The sequence below is a fragment of the Carex rostrata genome, chromosome 4 (genome assembly GCF_964058835.1).
Source record: "Carex rostrata chromosome 4, lpCarRost1.2, whole genome shotgun sequence".
NCBI classification, from domain to species: Eukaryota; Viridiplantae; Streptophyta; class Magnoliopsida; order Poales; family Cyperaceae; genus Carex; species Carex rostrata.
Window position 1 is genome coordinate 4776867 of NC_135921.1, and position 17054 is coordinate 4793920.

Below are 17054 nucleotides of genomic sequence, written 5' to 3' on the forward strand. Positions count from 1 at the left end.
TGTTTTTATTTCTGTTTTTAAAATTCTGTTTTTAATTTCTGTTTTGTAATTTCTGTTTTGTAATTTCTGTTTTTAAAATTCTATTTTAATTTCTATTTTTTTATTTCTGTTTTTATATTTATATTTATATTTATATTTATATTTTATTGTTTTAAAGTAAAAAAAAAACATAACAAAAACAGAAAAAAATAACAGGAAAAAAACGGAAAACAAAAACGAAAACAAAAAAACCAGAAAAAAAACAGCAAAAAAAAAAAAAAATACCCGTACCCGCCCTACCCGTACCCGGACCGCCCTACCCGTCAAGGGTACACGGGTACGGGTATAGGACGGGTAGGGTATGGTTTTTGAAAAAAATACCCGACATACCCGTACCCGTCATACCCTAGTACCCATCATACCCGTACCCGTACCCGTGCCCGGGTATACCCGGGGTACCCGTACCCGCCCGACCATTAATACACTAGATATATGGTAGACAAAGAGATCAAAAAAGAAATTAATTAGCTTAAAAAAATTATAGACAAAAGATGAACGTGACATTTCATTTCAATAATCTGTGTCAAAAGAGCAACAAATTTCATTTAAAAAAATTAAAAAATATTGCAAATGATTGTCTTTTCATAGTTATTAATATATATTTTTATATTAAATAATTATAAAAGAAATGGTATTATTATTGTATTGGGTATTTATTTGGGTATTGGGTCGGGTTCGATTATGGGTTGAATAATTAAATAAAACTCATATTCTATCCATTACAGTATCGGTTCTAGTTCAGATCTAGGTCAGATATTAAAGCATTAATTTTATAATTGTACTCATAATTTAATCAATTATGTTTTTTAAACTGTACCATATCCAAATTAATCGGATATAGCTCGGTTTTAGTTCGGATCCAGTTCAATTCCGAATCAGATCCGAATAATCAGATAAAAGTAGCATACCTCTAAATTCGTACGTACACACGCTTAATTGATCATATTGGGGAGAGACACAAAGGAACGTTGTTACTTACGATCTTGTTATTGGCACAAATCAAGACAGATTCGGCAGCAGTACATCTAGCATATTTGTTTCTTATTTAGGTTATCTAAAGATAGAAGGAAAAATATGTAAAGATAGGATTGAGGATCTTAGTTTATTTGTTTCTCTAGTTTATTCTTTTCTAATTTTGATTTCTAGGCTTGCTATTTGAGAGGGCTGCTGGAGCCGAAATTAATCATCACATAATTTTTGTATCACAGAAATTTTGATCAATAAAACATGGATAAGAAGGGAGTTTCATGGGAGTTGTGTGTTGTTTACTCTTTTTACTCATAAGTTATCACTTGTCACAATCGGTCGGACGGGATAAACATTTTTGACCGGTCTTTATTTTTTATTTTATTTTTAAGCGTTCTAGTTATGGGTCAAAACGTCAATGTCTATCCGTTATTTCTATGAAACGAAATTTCGTAGAATACATTTTATTGATTTTTCTATTAATAAAAAATTGGCAAAATATTCAACAGCATACGTCACATATACCGATATGAGTATGCTCACATCCACTACAGGCTTTAAGGCCCCAAGCAGATAGAGATTTTTTTGTCAAAAGAAAATATTAAAAAATAAGAGAGAAATAAAAAGAATATCTGTAATTTTTTATGAGTAGAAAGATATGTATGGACAAAACCAATCTAAAAAAACACTCAATGTTAAGATAGATATGAGAACATAGACACGGATCCTAACTCATTTTTTTTGTTTTCTTTACTAAAATATATATCTAAATTTTAAGATTTTTTATCTATTTTTTTAAAATATATATATAGAGAGAGATCGACTTGGGTGAGCTATGGCTCACCATGCGTTTTACACCATGTTATATTTATATTTTGAAAGTTCAAACAACCGATCCGAATCATTAGATGTGATCTCTATATTGAAATGTGCTTGGAGACTAAATTTTACATCTTTTGAAATTTTTTTACTATTTATTAAGCCAATTTTAAAATAGCTGTTTTGCTGCGAACAGTAAAAACAGTAAAAGTTTCTGGACCGTCGGATCTGCAATTTTCAATGTGACTTAATAAATAGTAAAAAAATTTCAAAAATTGTAAAATTTGGTCTCCAAGCACATTTCAATATGGAGAACATGTTGAGCATTTCGGATCGGTTATTTGAATTTTTATAATAGAAATATAGTGCCATGGCTCATTTTAGCCATCTCATATATATATATATATATATATATATATATATATATAGAGAGAGAGAGAGAGAGAGAGATGGGCTATGGTGCATTGCAATGCATAGGCCATGGTGTGCATTGGACCATAAATCACCGATTCAAAATCCAAATGACCGATCCAAACCGTTCATCTTGTTCTCCATATTAATATGTGATTGGAGATCAAATTTTACATTTTTTGGAATTTTTTTACTATTTATTAAGCCACTTTGAAAATCGCTGATCCAACGGTGGCTTCTGATTTTACTGTTCCAAACAGTCACCGTTGGATCAGCGATTTTCAAAGTGGCTTAATAAATAGTAAAATAATTCCAAAAAATGTAAAATTTGGTCTCCAAGCACATATTAATATGGAGAACAAGATGAACGGTTTGGATCGGTCATTTGGACTTTGAATCGGTGATTTATGGTCCAATGCACACCATGGCCTATGCATTGCAATGCACCATAGCCCATCTCTATATTATATATATATATATATATATATATATATATTAGTAAAGAAAACTAAAAACAAAAAAACAGAAGTGGGATAGGATTAGTGTATTAATCTCGGGCAGGGCACGGGTGGGTCGGATATACCCGGGCAGGGGCACGGATAGAGGTCGGGCACGGGTATCACGGGTATACGGGTATCTCGGATCGGGTATAACGGGTATTTTTTTCAAAAACTCTGCCCTGCCCGTCCTATACCCGTGCCCGCTGTACCCTTGAGGGGCAGGGCGGTCCGGTCTGGTTTTTTTTTCTGTTTTTCTTTTCTGTTTATTTTTTTCTGTTTTTTTTAACAGTGTCGTATAAATATTATTACGTGTTTATAATTAGACTTTTAAAATCCGAATAGTTCAATATCAAATAGTATATATATATATATATAGAGAGAGAGAGAGAGAGATGGGCTACGGTGAGTTGCGAAGTAAAGCGACTATTTTACTTCACACTCATATTTTGCGATTTTAAAGTTCAAAACGTCGATCCGAACCGTTTATCTTGTTCTCCATATTGAAATGTGCTTGGAGACCGATCTGATGGTCTAGAAAATTTTACATTTTTTGGAATTTTTTTACTATTTATTAAGCAATTTTGAAAGTCGCTGATCTGATGGTCTAGAAAATTTTACTGTTTTTTACTGTTCACAGCAAAACAGCAATTTTCAAAAATGCTTAATAAATAGTAAAAAAATTTCAAAAAATGTAAAATTTGGTCTCCAAGCACATTTCAATATGGATTAAACATCTAACGGTTCGGATCGGTCGTTTGGACTTTCAAAATAAAAATACGGCGTGAAGTAGAAATGTATTTTACTTCGCAACTCACCGTAGCCCATCTATCTCTCTCTCTCTATATATATAAAATTATCAAGTCACATCTTTATAATTCCTAAATAAATAAAATTTGTAACTTATATATAAAAATTATTCTTGCGAAAATTTGTATGTTTATTCGGCTAAGTACAAATGTATTTATTTATTTCTTTACATGAGTCATTTTATTTTATTTTCAAATTCTCCTTCTAATTATATAGTTTCATAATTTATTTATATCTCGAAATATTTAGTTTACATTTTAAATTGATAATATATTTTCTAAACGTTCATTTTATTTTTAATAGGTTAAATCAATTACTAATTATTTTAAAACAATGTTGCTTAAATCAACTACTTTAAATTGCATAAATTTAATTAATATATGTATATATAATATATTTACATATAATTATATATAACTTAGGTTTTTGTACAATATATTAAGTGTTTTAAAATTTGATATACATATACAATATATATAATGTAGGGGTTGGGGGGAAATTTTTTTGAATTTTGAATTTTTTTTTTTTAAAAGGTACACGGGTACACAGGTACACGGGCACGGGCACGACGGGCACAGGTTCAAGGCGGTCCGGATATACTCGGATTTTTGCTCCAAAACCGGCATCCAGCCCGTTTTATACCCGTACCCGCCATACCCGTTTACCCGTCAATACCTGGGCACGGGTACCTCGGACAACGGGCATGGGCGGGCAAGATAAGAGTTGCCCGGGTCGGGCAAAATTAATCCTCTAGATAGGATCAGTATCTTCCATACGGACCATACCCATTCTAACATTAAATGTTTTTTTTAATTCGATTTCGCCCATACAAATATTTTTACTCATGAAAAATCACAAATACTATTTCTATTTCTTTTCTTTTTTCTCTTTTAATATTTTGTACAAACAAAAAATTCTCAAGCAGAGAACGGAGTGCAAACAACATATCGAATTCACATCCAGTGCATTATCTGAAAAGAAAATCTTAACAATTAGTACATCCGGACCGTTCCATTTAACTTGGCCCAGCGGAGTCAAACCGTTGAGGGAAATCTTTTACGGACGGTAGTCGGATACTTGTCCCGTAATATCTCCTTGTCTTCTTACCCAAGAATTTTTAGAGTACGAATTTTCTTACCGAAGAAAAAAAATCTATGGCGACCAATTTTCTAACTTCCTTTTCTTTCCTTTTTTTATTTCTTTTATTAATTGAGGTCAAAGAGAGAAATTAATGAACAAAATTGATATTTAGAGAGAACTTTCTCTCAGCTCTCAAAATCTCAAATAAAGTCCTCAGTGTAGCACTCCCCATCCATTAATTAGTGTTTAAAATAATTCTATCGTACTCAAAAGGCAGCTCTCTTGAACCGATTTTTATGGCGCATCAGGTACAGAACACTTTCTTGATCTCTTGAACCGATTCTTATTGCTTAAATTTTGGAATTTGGACTAACTGTCTTTGCCACTCGATTTTGTTTTGGCGTTACTCTCTTTCTGTCTTATTAAAGAAAAAAATTCGGAAGAAATTGTCAAATCTTGTGAAAATTTGCTCGAACTGGAGTTAAAATTGGGAAAATTTACAGTGCGCCATGTAAACTTTCAAAATAACCAATATACCCATCAGAACATCACAATAGCCAATATGTCCACAAAAACCCAAACATTCTTCCTTTTATCCTCTTTTATTTATTTAGCATTTTATTTAGTTATTTTAAAAATTAAATTAAACCAATATACCCTCGTAGAGTCCCTTTGAATCTGTGAATGAGAGATAAAAGAAGAAGACATATATACCCGCTTGAACTTTTTCATGGCTACCGGGTTCAAATTTGACTGTTGGATCCTATTTTATTTTGATTACCAAAAAGGTTTACCTAAATGAAAGGATGCTTCTCACAGAGAATCCAAGACCACACCTCCAACTTTAATTAAACTAGTAGCCCCAGCGTGGAAAATCTACCCAAAAATGAAACAGTCTGGAGCCCCTCTCGATCCATTTGTATAGAATCAATTATCCGCAGTAAACCAATAGTAATATTGGGGTGATGTGTTGATGCGTTGTTGTTTCAGCTAAAATGCTAATCAACTCTAATTAACAGCCCATTAAGCAAGTATTGGCTCTTGTCCTATAACTAGAGGTGTGGCATTGGCTTCTCTCAATAAAGCATCCTTTCATTTTGATAAACCCTGTTGGTATTCAAAATAAAATAAGATCCAATAAGCAAATTTGAACCCATTAGCCATGGAGAGTTCAAGCTGGTATATATCCCTGAAATTGTATCATCATTTGGGAATTAGAAAAATAAAAATAAAAATAGAAGCGACAGTAGTTGTGGGTTCCTACTTGTTCAAGATATGCGATGTCAATTAAACGTATCTCATGTATAATCCAAATCTCCACCATTGCATAATAGAGCCTTGTTATCCTGGCATGAAAATATAGCTGAGAGAAGTTCATAAAAAATCTGTATTGTTATCTAATAATGAATCAAAGAGTTTATTGTGTTTGAAGTTTTGAATTTCGAGCCAACAAAATGTAAATCAAAATCCTACAAGAATTAAATGTGCATTAAATTAGCTTTGTATGAGCCTTACAAGCTCGATGTTAAATTGCTTAGATTTAATTTCATATCTTTTATTTGTTAATTTGACCTTCTCATTGCTCTATGATCAGCTCGATTGTAAAATGATGCAGATGAGTTGGTTACAACAAAGTAAGGACACTAGAAACTGGAAGACCAAGTCTTAAATGCTAATAGGGAGGGATACATAGTGCTGAAATAAGAATTTGGTTTGTTTCCTCGATGCTATCGACTATTAAGAGGGTACTAAATCTCATTTACCGATCAGGTAGATATGATTTAAAGATAGAAACTGAGAATAGATATGATTTAAAGATAGAAACCGAGAAGTTGGATAGAAAACTGAGGTGGATTCAGGCAACGGTTGAAGAACTTGAGCGCAGGGAACTTCATGATGAGACACTCAAGCTGTGGCTCCAAGAACTCAAATGTCTTGCTAGTGATGCTGAGGATGTCCTCGATGAATACCATTATGAGCTCCTGCGATGCGAGATGGAAGTAAAACCGGCTGTAACGGCAGCAACCTTATCGGGGAAAGTTGCTGGTATGGAATCCAACAGTGCCATGGTAAGTCCTGTGTCCTCTCGCTTTTCCGAGAGTATTTCAGTGGAGATGATTGAAAAGATTAGACAAATAAACAGTAAATTTGATGAGATCTCAAGAGACAGAGATGCCCTACGGGTGACAAATGAGGAAGCAGGGAGGAGAGCTGGCATCTGCTCCGTAAACCTCTCCCCAACAGGCCACTTGATGAATAAAGATGGTATTTTCGGCAGGAGTGATGACAAGAAGAAAATCATTGAACTTTTGTTATCTTGGGTATTATGGGATGAAGAAAGGAAAGATCAGCTCCAGGTAATCCCTATATTAGGAATGGGTGGTATTGGCAAGACGTCTCTTGCTCAAATTGTCTATAATGACCCTTTTGTTCAATCAATGTTTGATGTCATGGCATGGATACATGTTTCTCCTGAGTTTGATATTCTCAGGATCACAAAAGAAATCAGTGAGTTTGTTACTGGGAACTCTGGTAATAGCTTTGATGGATTCAGCAAGATCCAAGAGGTGCTTCAGAAGGAGTTAGCGGGACAGACAATGCTTTTGGTACTTGATGATGTATACAATGTGCAACCAAATAATTGGGAAATTTTGTTTCTTCCATTAAGAGTTGCTAAACTCGTGAGAGTGTTGGTGACAAGTAGGAGTGATGATGTAGCCAAGACCCTGAATACAGTCACTCCTCTAAACTAAGATAGAATCAGAGAAATGTATTTCATTGATATAATTTGATTACATATGCATCATCTATTTATAAGAGAGCTATGACATAGAGTTGTTACAATCCAACTAATCCTAATATGTTGTAACAACTTCCTAACAATATTATTAGCACTAACTTTCTAACTACCTCTATTATTCCCCCTCAAGCGAAACATGGTGCGGTAGCAATGTTGAGCTTGCTCCAAAAGAAGAAGGTCGATGTCAATATCTCAATGCCATTGTTCTTGCGATGTGAATCGTCAAGTTTGGGTCTCCTTGAAGGTAGAAGAAGGTAGAGAGAAGGAGCTCTTGTGGCTCAAGAATGCTTCCATGTACTTGAGAGGCTCGTTTGAGTCCTCTAGCTCATGGCTTGTTGTCAAATACATGGTTTCAAGAGGCTCTTGGCTCTCTTGTCTCAATTTTGAGAAGCATTTTGGAGATAGAAGAAGAGAAGAGAAGAAGGAGCCTGGCATTGGTTTGGCTTGATTAGACATGAATCAGTAAGTCAGAGCAGCATGTTCTATTGGAACTGCAGTTGGAGGGGATCAGAAATAAAAGAGGCGCAGAAAAGTTATTTGAAGAGGCAAGTCTGAAATGAAATTGGATTTGGGCTTTGAAAGAAAATTAAAGAAATTAGATTTTGAAGTGGGCTTTCAACCTCAGCCCAAAGAAAGAAAACCAAAAAGGAGAAATCATTTCCGGTTGACCGAATTGGATTTGGTTTAGTTGCACAGCACCGCAAAACAGATCCATTAACGCTTCTTCATCGCTAAAACCTTGCATGACTTCGCCATTGAAACAGAAAATTTGACCGGTGGCGGAATTCTGGAGGCGTGATGAAGGGTGAGCAGTAGTGTAGGTCGGACTGAGCTTCGGATCAGCATCGCCACCCCCTTCCGTCATTCTTCTGGCAGCACCACTAGACGGTGACAGCGTGGCATCATTGTCGATTGTAGCCTGCGCTGAACCCTTGCTCGCCTTGTCGGTGGCTGAGTTGCTTGAGATCGTTGTAACACGGTGGAGATCCGAGATGCTCACCATTAGAGAGGTGATGCAGATCCGATTGAGCGTTTGTGAGTCTCCTCTCGATCTGGTCAGGGTGCTCAGCACAACAGGCTAATGCAAGCTGGAGGCGACCGGTGCGACTAAAACAACCGATTCAGCGTCCGAAATGGCGGCGGTGAGACTGAAGTCGGCACAGAGAGCTTGATGTTGCTGATGCTTGACGTCGAGGTTGTGTTGATCTGGTGACAAGGCAGGAGCGGCGGCTTCGGCTTCTCTGCCGTGACAGATGTCGTTCTTCTCTTGTTCTTTAGAAGAGAGTTGTGTAGAATGCAAGGGAATAGGGAGGGAATAAGGATTGGGAGAATAGAGTGAATAAGAAAAGATTTAGGCTAGAATAGAGAGGAATAGAAGCTTATTTCTGGAATAAAGGTTTTTTTTTTCAGATCTGGAATAGAGAGTTTTGAGGCATAATTCCTGGAATAGGCGCAAGCCTAATTCCAACTTTACCAAAGCTCTGATACCATCTAAACTAAGATAGAATAAGAGAAATGTATTTCATTGATATAATTTGATTACATATGCATCATCTATTTATAAGAGAGCTATGACATAGAGTTGTTACAATCCAACTAATCCTAATATGTTGTAACAACTTCCTAACCATATTATTAGCACTAACTTTCTAACTACCTCTATTAACTCCACATCGACTTCATGTATTGCCTGAATCCGAATGTTGGAAGTTATTTCAGTATTCTGCCTTTAATGGTAAACCATTGGGAGAAAGACCGTGGTCATTAGAAATTGGTAGGCAAATAATCAAGAGGTGCGGTAGACTACCTTTAGCAATTAAATGTATTGGAGGGGTTTTACGCTACATCAATGACAAAGATGGTTGGATGGATATTTTAGATAGTGAATTGTGGGAATCTGATGAACTTGAACCGGTTATCCGAGCACTTAAGGTAAGCTACTACCATTTGCCCTCAAATCTAAAGCAATGTTTCTTGTTTTGCTCCATGTTCCCTAGAAGTTCTCACCTCACAAGGTTTACAATTATTTACATGTGGATGGCCCATGGGTTCCTTCAGCCTAAAAAAATGAAAAGAGCAGAAGACTTAGGGGAGGAGTACCTAAATGAGCTGAAAATGCGATCTTTCATATTACCCTGTACCAAACATAGCTTTAGTTTGCATGACGTAATCTATGACCTTGCAAGATCTATATCTGGGGGCGAAATCCATACCATAGTGGGCGAGAAATCAAGTGACATACTTGACAAAACTCATCATATATACATCAAAAAAGGAAATAATCCCTCTCAGTTCTTTAGATCTCGTTGGTTAAGGACTTTCTTTAATGGTTCACTAAGAGCCCATGGGTCTTCCACTGATCTATATGATATAAGATCAGTACGTGTACTTGGATTGATAGGTTCCAATGTATTGGCTTTGGCATATTCACCGCTAAAGCACCTACGCTATCTTGGAATCATGGAATTCAATGGTGAAACCTTACCTGAATCATTGTGTCTCCTTTACCACTTACAAACACTAAAAATAACTCACTGCGACCATTTAAGAGAGTTGCCCATAAATATTGCAAATCTAGTGAACCTCCGCTATGTTCACATTGCACATGTGGGAATTGAGGCACTTCCTGTGACGTTATGGAAAGTTTACAACCTACAGACGTTACGCCTCAAAGGATGTTACAATTTCAGAGTGCTACCTCCTGGTATTAGTAACCTCGTAAACCTACACATCTTACAGTTGAAGTCATGCAAACAGCTAGAAGAGTTACCTGCTGATACAGGAAACCTCATCAATCTCACACTTTTGGATCTTTCTTTTAGTGGGATAAGAACATTACCAGCATCAATAGGCCTGCTCAAATCAACAAAACTTGTGCTTGTTGGGCTACCTGGTAGTGTCAGGAGACAACTGCATTCTGACGTGGTAGATGTCTATTTTAAGAATTTAGTCCATTTTTGTTATTTAATATATGCACTCTTAAGAATTTAGTCCGATTATTACACTGAGTTGCTGGGGTTGTTGAGTTCCTCTGGGGCTTGGTTCCCCTGTGCAATTACATTGGTTTCAATGCCAGTAGTGGGGTATTTCGTTTGCCAGATATTTCCTCTGCTGTACAGCCAATATATTTTATAAGCTGAAAAATAGAGAGTCAAATCATTATTTGTCACAGCATTATGAAAAGACAGCCTAAAGATCCATGGTCATAACATTATGGTCACTGTAATTTAGGAGTCATTTAATGATCTAATCTTGTTTGTCATTTAATATTATAGCTAGATATCAGGGTTTCCAGCAATAACGAATTGATACATGAAATTGCTTCCTTATTTGGCAGGAACTACCAGAAATTGCTGGCGGAGTAACACAAAAGCAGTAAGTTCCATTCTCTAGCTTTGGTTTCCACATGCTATAATTTCATTTGTATTTGCTGTTGGAAAAATAATATTCATTCAGAACATCATAGGTTCGAGAATAGATGTTTCTAGTAATTTCATGGTATTCTTGTGTCAACAGGCAGATCAGAGATGACAATCCAGCAACGGTAATTGAAGATATCGGTTCTGTTAGCCAGAATACATGGATGAGTTCCCATGAACCGAGCTCAGCAGCAGAGACTTTCTAATTTCAGTGCTGATTGTAATGCCGAGTGGTTTAAATAATTGTTATAAGACTTTCGAGATCCCCTAAACATCGGAAAGATGGACAAGTTGGTGGAGGCATATCATGTAAATTATCCTGAACATAATTGAATATCCCAACTCGAGCTACTAAATATTTATTTGTTTTACTGAACCAAAAGAATCACTAGCGGGGTGCTCTATCTATGTTTTGTTGAGCTCAACAAGAAAGTAATTAAAGTAATTATTGTCTAAAATGTAGGCCATGCAACGAACATAAATCAAAATTATTACGCCATTCAGTACAATGGCTTTATTGTATCATGAAGGTCGTAAAACCTCACATGTGGCATGGCCTCGATCTGACTGGACTTTTGGTGCTGCAGTTAAGAGCATAGTTGGAATTATCTGTATCGGGATCATAATCGGGATCAGTCCTAGCTGATACCAATACGGGATTGGAGTATCGGCTCAGGATCGGTTCAGAATCGGAGTTTTTTTTTTTTATCATTTACTACGCAAGAATCGGCTCAAGATCAAACCGGACTCGGCCGATACCGATACGTATTGACCGATTCGTATCGGTATCGGCCGATATTTCCTACTATGGTTAAGAGGTTACCAATACCTCTTGGTTTCGATACCCATAGAGATGACTCCAACTGGAGTTAGGGTGGTCCGATGGGCATCAGACCAAATTCGATCTTATGCTGGTCGGAGACGTTCTATCCGCATCAATATTTGTTTGCATTTGATCTGCACAAATCTTAAAGCTCTACCTGAACATCTTGATGTGGCTCCGACTGGGCATCGGACTGCCTCCCGATTTTGACTGCTAGATGGGTGGTGTTTCATCAAATAAATAACACTTAATCTTATTTTTATTTTGGGAGGTGTCAGGCGTAAGGCGAATATTAATGCAGGGCCAGTTTAACTCGCAAAGTGTATTGAGCCAACATAACAATAATAATGCTAAATAATACATATGCATCATCGAGAATTACAATAAGAATTAAATTTTAACATATAATTTTTGTAATAAGATCATATCTAAATATTTTATTTTGACATATAACTCTTAAATTTTGAATCATTAAAATTTTAAAAATGAGGTTTAATGGAGGTACAAAAAAATGAAGGCATTTGAACCATTCTCTTAAAAAAAATAGAAATATGTAGTTAGTGCAAGAAAGATGTTTAATCTTCTAATTTGTTGGTTTTCAATGACAAATGATTTATTTCTTTAATTGTGATGCATACATAGTGATATTTAATCATCCATTTGTATGTGCCTCACAAGTAAGAAAATAAATTATTTGTTCTCACACTCAGCCAATTAGAGAACTGAACTTTTCTTTAAACAATATATTTCATTTATCTAAAAATGGAGTAGAACTAGGGTGCTCTTAAGATCACCAAAGTTTTGGTGAGCTTAACTCTAAAACTTATCAAATCGATTTCAAATGACGAATCCGAACCATTGAAACCCGCCTACCTTATGTGTGATGCATCTACATGTGAAATTTTTAAACATTTGAATTAATTTAGTATAAAGTCAAGTGATAAAAAAACGTTCAAAAATGAATGCACTAAAATTAATTTATTAACCATCTAATTTTGACCGCTTGACTTTATACTAAATTAATTCGAATGTTTAAAAATTTCATATGTAGATGCATCACACGTAAGGTAGGCGGATTTTAACGGTTCAGATTCGTCATTTGAAATCGATTTTATGAGTTTTAGAGTTAAGCTCACCAAAACTTTGGTGAGCTTAAGAGCACCCTAGTTTTACTCTAAAAAATGTATAAAATAGTACTATATAAATTTGAAATTTTTATAAAAAATTAATAAGCTTGTGAAAAGTTGAAATTTAAAATATTAAATATAATATTATAAATTTTAGAAGAGAGAATACGCAATTTCGATGTACTTAATTATAATATTCATGTCTACTTTTTAAAAATACAAGGATGCAATTATCTCTTATACAGCTAGATCATTCTAATTCTTTCATTTCATAAAAATAACTATACATTTTAATTTATTACTCTAGTCTAATTAAATGTAAGGCAAAAAAGAAGAAAAAATTAGAAGACCTCCCCTCTTATTAAATTAAATGAGCCAGGCCCAACAAAAGTACTAAGGCCCAGTTCAGAAAGTTAATTTCAATCCCCGTCTAATCTCCTTCCAATAGAAAACCAACAAAAAAATTAAAATAGAATTCAAATCATTTCTCCGACGCTTTCGTTCCGTTCATACCACATAACCAGGAGCAAGAATTCCGATTTCATTTCTTGTTTTAGCAAGAAACTTTCTTGTTCGGGAAATAAACCAAAGTCACACTCAGTAAACCACTACTCTCTCCTCTCTCTCTCTCAATTCCGATCGATGGATTCCCAGCAGAGCAATCCTGCGACCATGGGGCGTGATTGGCAACATCTCCCACCGGAGCTCCTTCAGGTCATAGGCAAGAAGGTCACCTCCCTCGCCGTCTACATCCGCTTCCGTGCTGTCTGCCGTCCCTGGCAATCTTCCTGTTCCCTGCGCCCTGACCACCTCCCTGTCAAGCTACCATGGCTGATGCTTCCTTACCCATCCGTTGGTAATAATGATTCCACCCGTCGCTTTTACGATCTTGCAACTTCTAAAATCCATGAGCTTGACCTCCCTGAGACTCACGGGATGTCTATCCGTGGATCTTCGCATGGTTGGCTTGTCCTCCAGAAACGTCAAGTGGTGTCCCTGTTTAATCCCATCACCCGTGCAACAATTTCCCTTCCCCCATTCAGCGGACGTCCCACTGCTTTTGGAATTGCTCCCGCTACCCTTGATGGATCAGATGCTATTAACCCTACTGACAATGTCATGGTCCGTAAGGCTATACTGACATCAAGTCCAGTACTAGACCCCAGTTGCAAAGTTTTTGTTTTTACTAATAGCACATGGTGTCTGGCATTTTGTAAAATTGGGGATAAATGTTGGACAGTGATTGAATTTGAGGATGATTGGGGTATTTGCGATATCATGTATAGGAATGATTTTTTATACGCAATTGACTGTTTGGCTACAGTTATAATGTATAACCTTAATAATCCTTCAAGAACATTGTTGGGTGGTGAGGCTGGCAGCATTAATCTATTTTGCGTTCATCATCGTCTGGTCGAAGGGGTATCTGGGGACATATTGCTCATTGAGGACATACCTATCTATGTTAATGAAGATTTTAAGGAAACTAAGCATAAAGTGTACAAGTTGAGCAATGATGGAGAACCAAAGTGGATTGAAGTGATAGATGTAGGCCAAAATGTGCTTTTCCTGAGTGGTAAATACAATGCATTTTCCCTCTCAAGGGCTAATCTGCAATTGCCAGAATGGGGTTTAAATTGTTTGTGCTATGACTCGGTAAGGACAGAGCAGAGGAACCGACAAGAAAGTTGTGGCTCATGGTACTATAATCACAACATCAAATTGGCCAGGCTAGATGATGGGAATGTTACTGATATAACTGGTGATTTAGGCTCATTTCAAAAGAATGAGCTTTGGCAAAGGTCTTTATGGCTGACACCGAGTTTGCTCTAGCTGCTTCCTTACTAATGAGAGACACTATTATTGTAATTTTGTACTGGTATAGAATATCAACAGATAATCCTTCTATAAGTTTGTTCCATGCTAATACTTATTCTTACTGTTGTTCCTGCTTCTTCCTGTAGTGAAATGGAAGCTTATACATATTCTTGAATATTGATGTATTGTCCGAAACAATTTAAGCTAGAATTTTTCTTCTCTGTTTGATGATATTCCCTGCAAAATTTATCTGAATTAATTAATAATGATTCTACTGTTGGGATTTCTTATGAAGTAACAGTGGAATTTCTTATGAGTTTACTATAAGTTAATCCTTGATTGATTGTTGTTTCTAAAATCTTAAACATAATTAATTTGAGTATCAAGTAATTTTTTTTACTTGTGATGCGTATAAATTTTTAATTTTAATAAAAATAAATTTATAAATTTGTGAAATTTTGAGATTTATATGAGGGAATATAATATTATGAATTTTAGATGAGAAAGTAGTCAAAATAAGCAATTTTAAAGTACTCAAATAGTATACATAAAAGATATGAAAGGGATACAAAACATTTTGTCTACTTTTTAAAAATACAAGCATGCAATTATCTCTCATACAACTCGATTCATCTAATTCTTTCATTTTACAAAAACAAATATACATTTTAATTTATTGTTTTGGTCCAGAGTTGTAAATAGTGCGCCATAGCGGCAACCTTCGCTATAGTATTTTAGGACCATCAAAATTATGGCGCTATCGATGCTATAGCGATGCAATATAGGCATAATGCTATTTTATCTTCCGTTCTACTATGACGCGATAAACGCTATTTAAGCTTTTGCTTTGGTCTAATTAAATGCGGCCATTTTTATTAATATCCTTAAAAAAAATTTAATTTTAAAAATGCCCCCACATTGAATTTCTTTTTAAAAATGCCCCAACCGCCAGGCCTACGGGCGGCCCAAAACAAAAGAGGACCGCCCGTCCCACTAGCGGGTCACTTTAACTAGCGGGGCGCCCGTGGCACGGGCGGTTCACTGTTCACATTTTTTTTTTTTTAGTATTTTGATTTGAATCATTTTGTGAATTTTTTTTTTATTTATAGTGTATGCCAAAAAATAAAATATTTGATATAAGTGATGTCGTAAATTTTTATAGCTTTGATTTTTTTTTTTTTTTTCGTGAACTTTGATTTTATTTGTCTGTTGGATATCACAAGTCTAAATATAACACTAATTAAGAACTTGACTTTTATTCTCGTTTTTATAATATATGTATAATATACACATATACATATACACATATACACATATACACATATAAACATATACACATATATACAATTTTTTTTTATAAACTCATTTATTTATAAGAGTACGGCTAACGCGCTTCCTCTAGCATATGGGCCGAAATGCTTCCGGTGGAAATTTGAAATTTCAAAATCCAAAAAGTCGATCTGAACCGTTCATCTTCTTCTCCATATTAATATCTGCTTGGAGACCAAATTTTACATTTTTCTGAAATTTTTTACTATTTATTAAGCCACTTTAAAAATCGCTGATCCAACAGTGGCTTAACAAAACAGTAAAACCATTGGATCAGCGATTTTCAAAGTGGCTTAATAAATAGTAAAAATTTCAGAAAAATGTAAAATTTGGTCTCCAAGCAGATATTAATATGGAGAAGAAGATGAACGGTTCAGATCGACTTTTTGGATTTTGAAATTTCAAATTTCCACCGGAAGCATTTCGGCCCATATGCTAGAGGAAGCGCGTTAGCCGTACTCTATTTATAATATATATATAGAGGTAGGCTAATAAACAATCAATTGTTCCTAGCCTCTTGTGCAACCAAATCGGTTTCTGATTTTTAAAGTCCAAATAATCGATCCAAACCGTTAAATGTGATCTCCATATTAAAATGTGCTAGGAGACCAAATTTTATATTTTTTGGAATTTTTTTACTATTTATTAAGCCACTTTGAAAATCGCTAATCCAACGGTGGCTTAACCAAACAGTAAAATCAGAAGTTACCGTTGGATCAGCGATTTTCAAAGTGGCTTAATAAATAGTAAAAAATTCCAAAAAATGTAAAATTTGGTCTCCTAGCACATTTTAATACGGAGATCACATCTAACGGTTTGGATCGATCATTTGGACTTTAAAAATCAGAAACCGATTTGGTTGCACGGGAGGCTAGGAACAATCGATTGTTTATTAGCCTACCTCTATATATATATATATATATATATATATATGAGATGGGCTACGGTGAGTTGTGATTATATATATATGAGATGGGCTACGGTGAGTTGTGAAGTAAAGCGACTATTTTACTTCACGCTCATATTTTGTGATTTTAAAGTTCAAAATATCGATCTGAACCGTTCATCTTGTTCTCCATATTGAAATGTGCTTGGAGACCAAATTTTACATTTTTT

The 17054-nt window shown here is 35.3% G+C and overlaps 3 protein-coding genes across 6 annotated transcripts; all 3 read left to right on the plus strand.

Annotated features, from left to right (window-relative positions):
* The first annotated feature begins 4825 nt into the window (after positions 1-4825).
* LOC144552804 (putative disease resistance protein RGA3) lies at positions 4826-7745 on the plus strand. Of its 3 annotated transcripts, none has more exons than XM_078300796.1 (2): positions 4826-4930; positions 6238-7745. In XM_078300796.1, exon 2 carries the CDS (start codon positions 6347-6349, stop codon positions 7373-7375), a length of 1029 nt encoding a protein of 342 aa, XP_078156922.1. In that variant the 5' UTR covers positions 4826-4930; positions 6238-6346; the 3' UTR covers positions 7376-7745. The 3 variants fall into 3 exon arrangements, with proteins under 3 accessions (XP_078156922.1, XP_078156923.1, XP_078156924.1); XM_078300797.1 differs by lacking the exon at positions 4826-4930 and adding an exon at positions 5622-5801; XM_078300798.1 differs by lacking the exon at positions 4826-4930 and having other exon boundaries at positions 5816-6418; positions 6449-7745.
* A 1304-nt stretch (positions 7746-9049) lies between these two features.
* LOC144552803 (putative disease resistance RPP13-like protein 1) lies at positions 9050-11340 on the plus strand. 2 transcript variants are annotated; one of them, XM_078300795.1, is made up of 3 exons: positions 9050-10347; positions 10760-10797; positions 10939-11340. In XM_078300795.1, the coding sequence occupies exons 1-3, from the start codon at positions 9289-9291 to the stop codon at positions 11045-11047; spliced, it is 1206 nt and encodes a 401-aa protein (XP_078156921.1). In that variant the 5' UTR covers positions 9050-9288; the 3' UTR covers positions 11048-11340. The 2 variants fall into 2 exon arrangements, 1 of the variants encoding a protein (XP_078156921.1); XR_013511242.1 differs by lacking the exon at positions 9050-10347 and adding an exon at positions 10406-10463 and having other exon boundaries at positions 10502-10797; positions 10939-11049.
* Positions 11341-13433: 2093 nt separating this feature from the next.
* On the plus strand, positions 13434-14624 carry LOC144552528 (putative F-box protein At3g25750). The gene has a single exon (XM_078300493.1). It carries the CDS (start codon positions 13434-13436, stop codon positions 14622-14624), a length of 1191 nt encoding a protein of 396 aa, XP_078156619.1.
* Positions 14625-17054: the final 2430 nt, after the last annotated feature.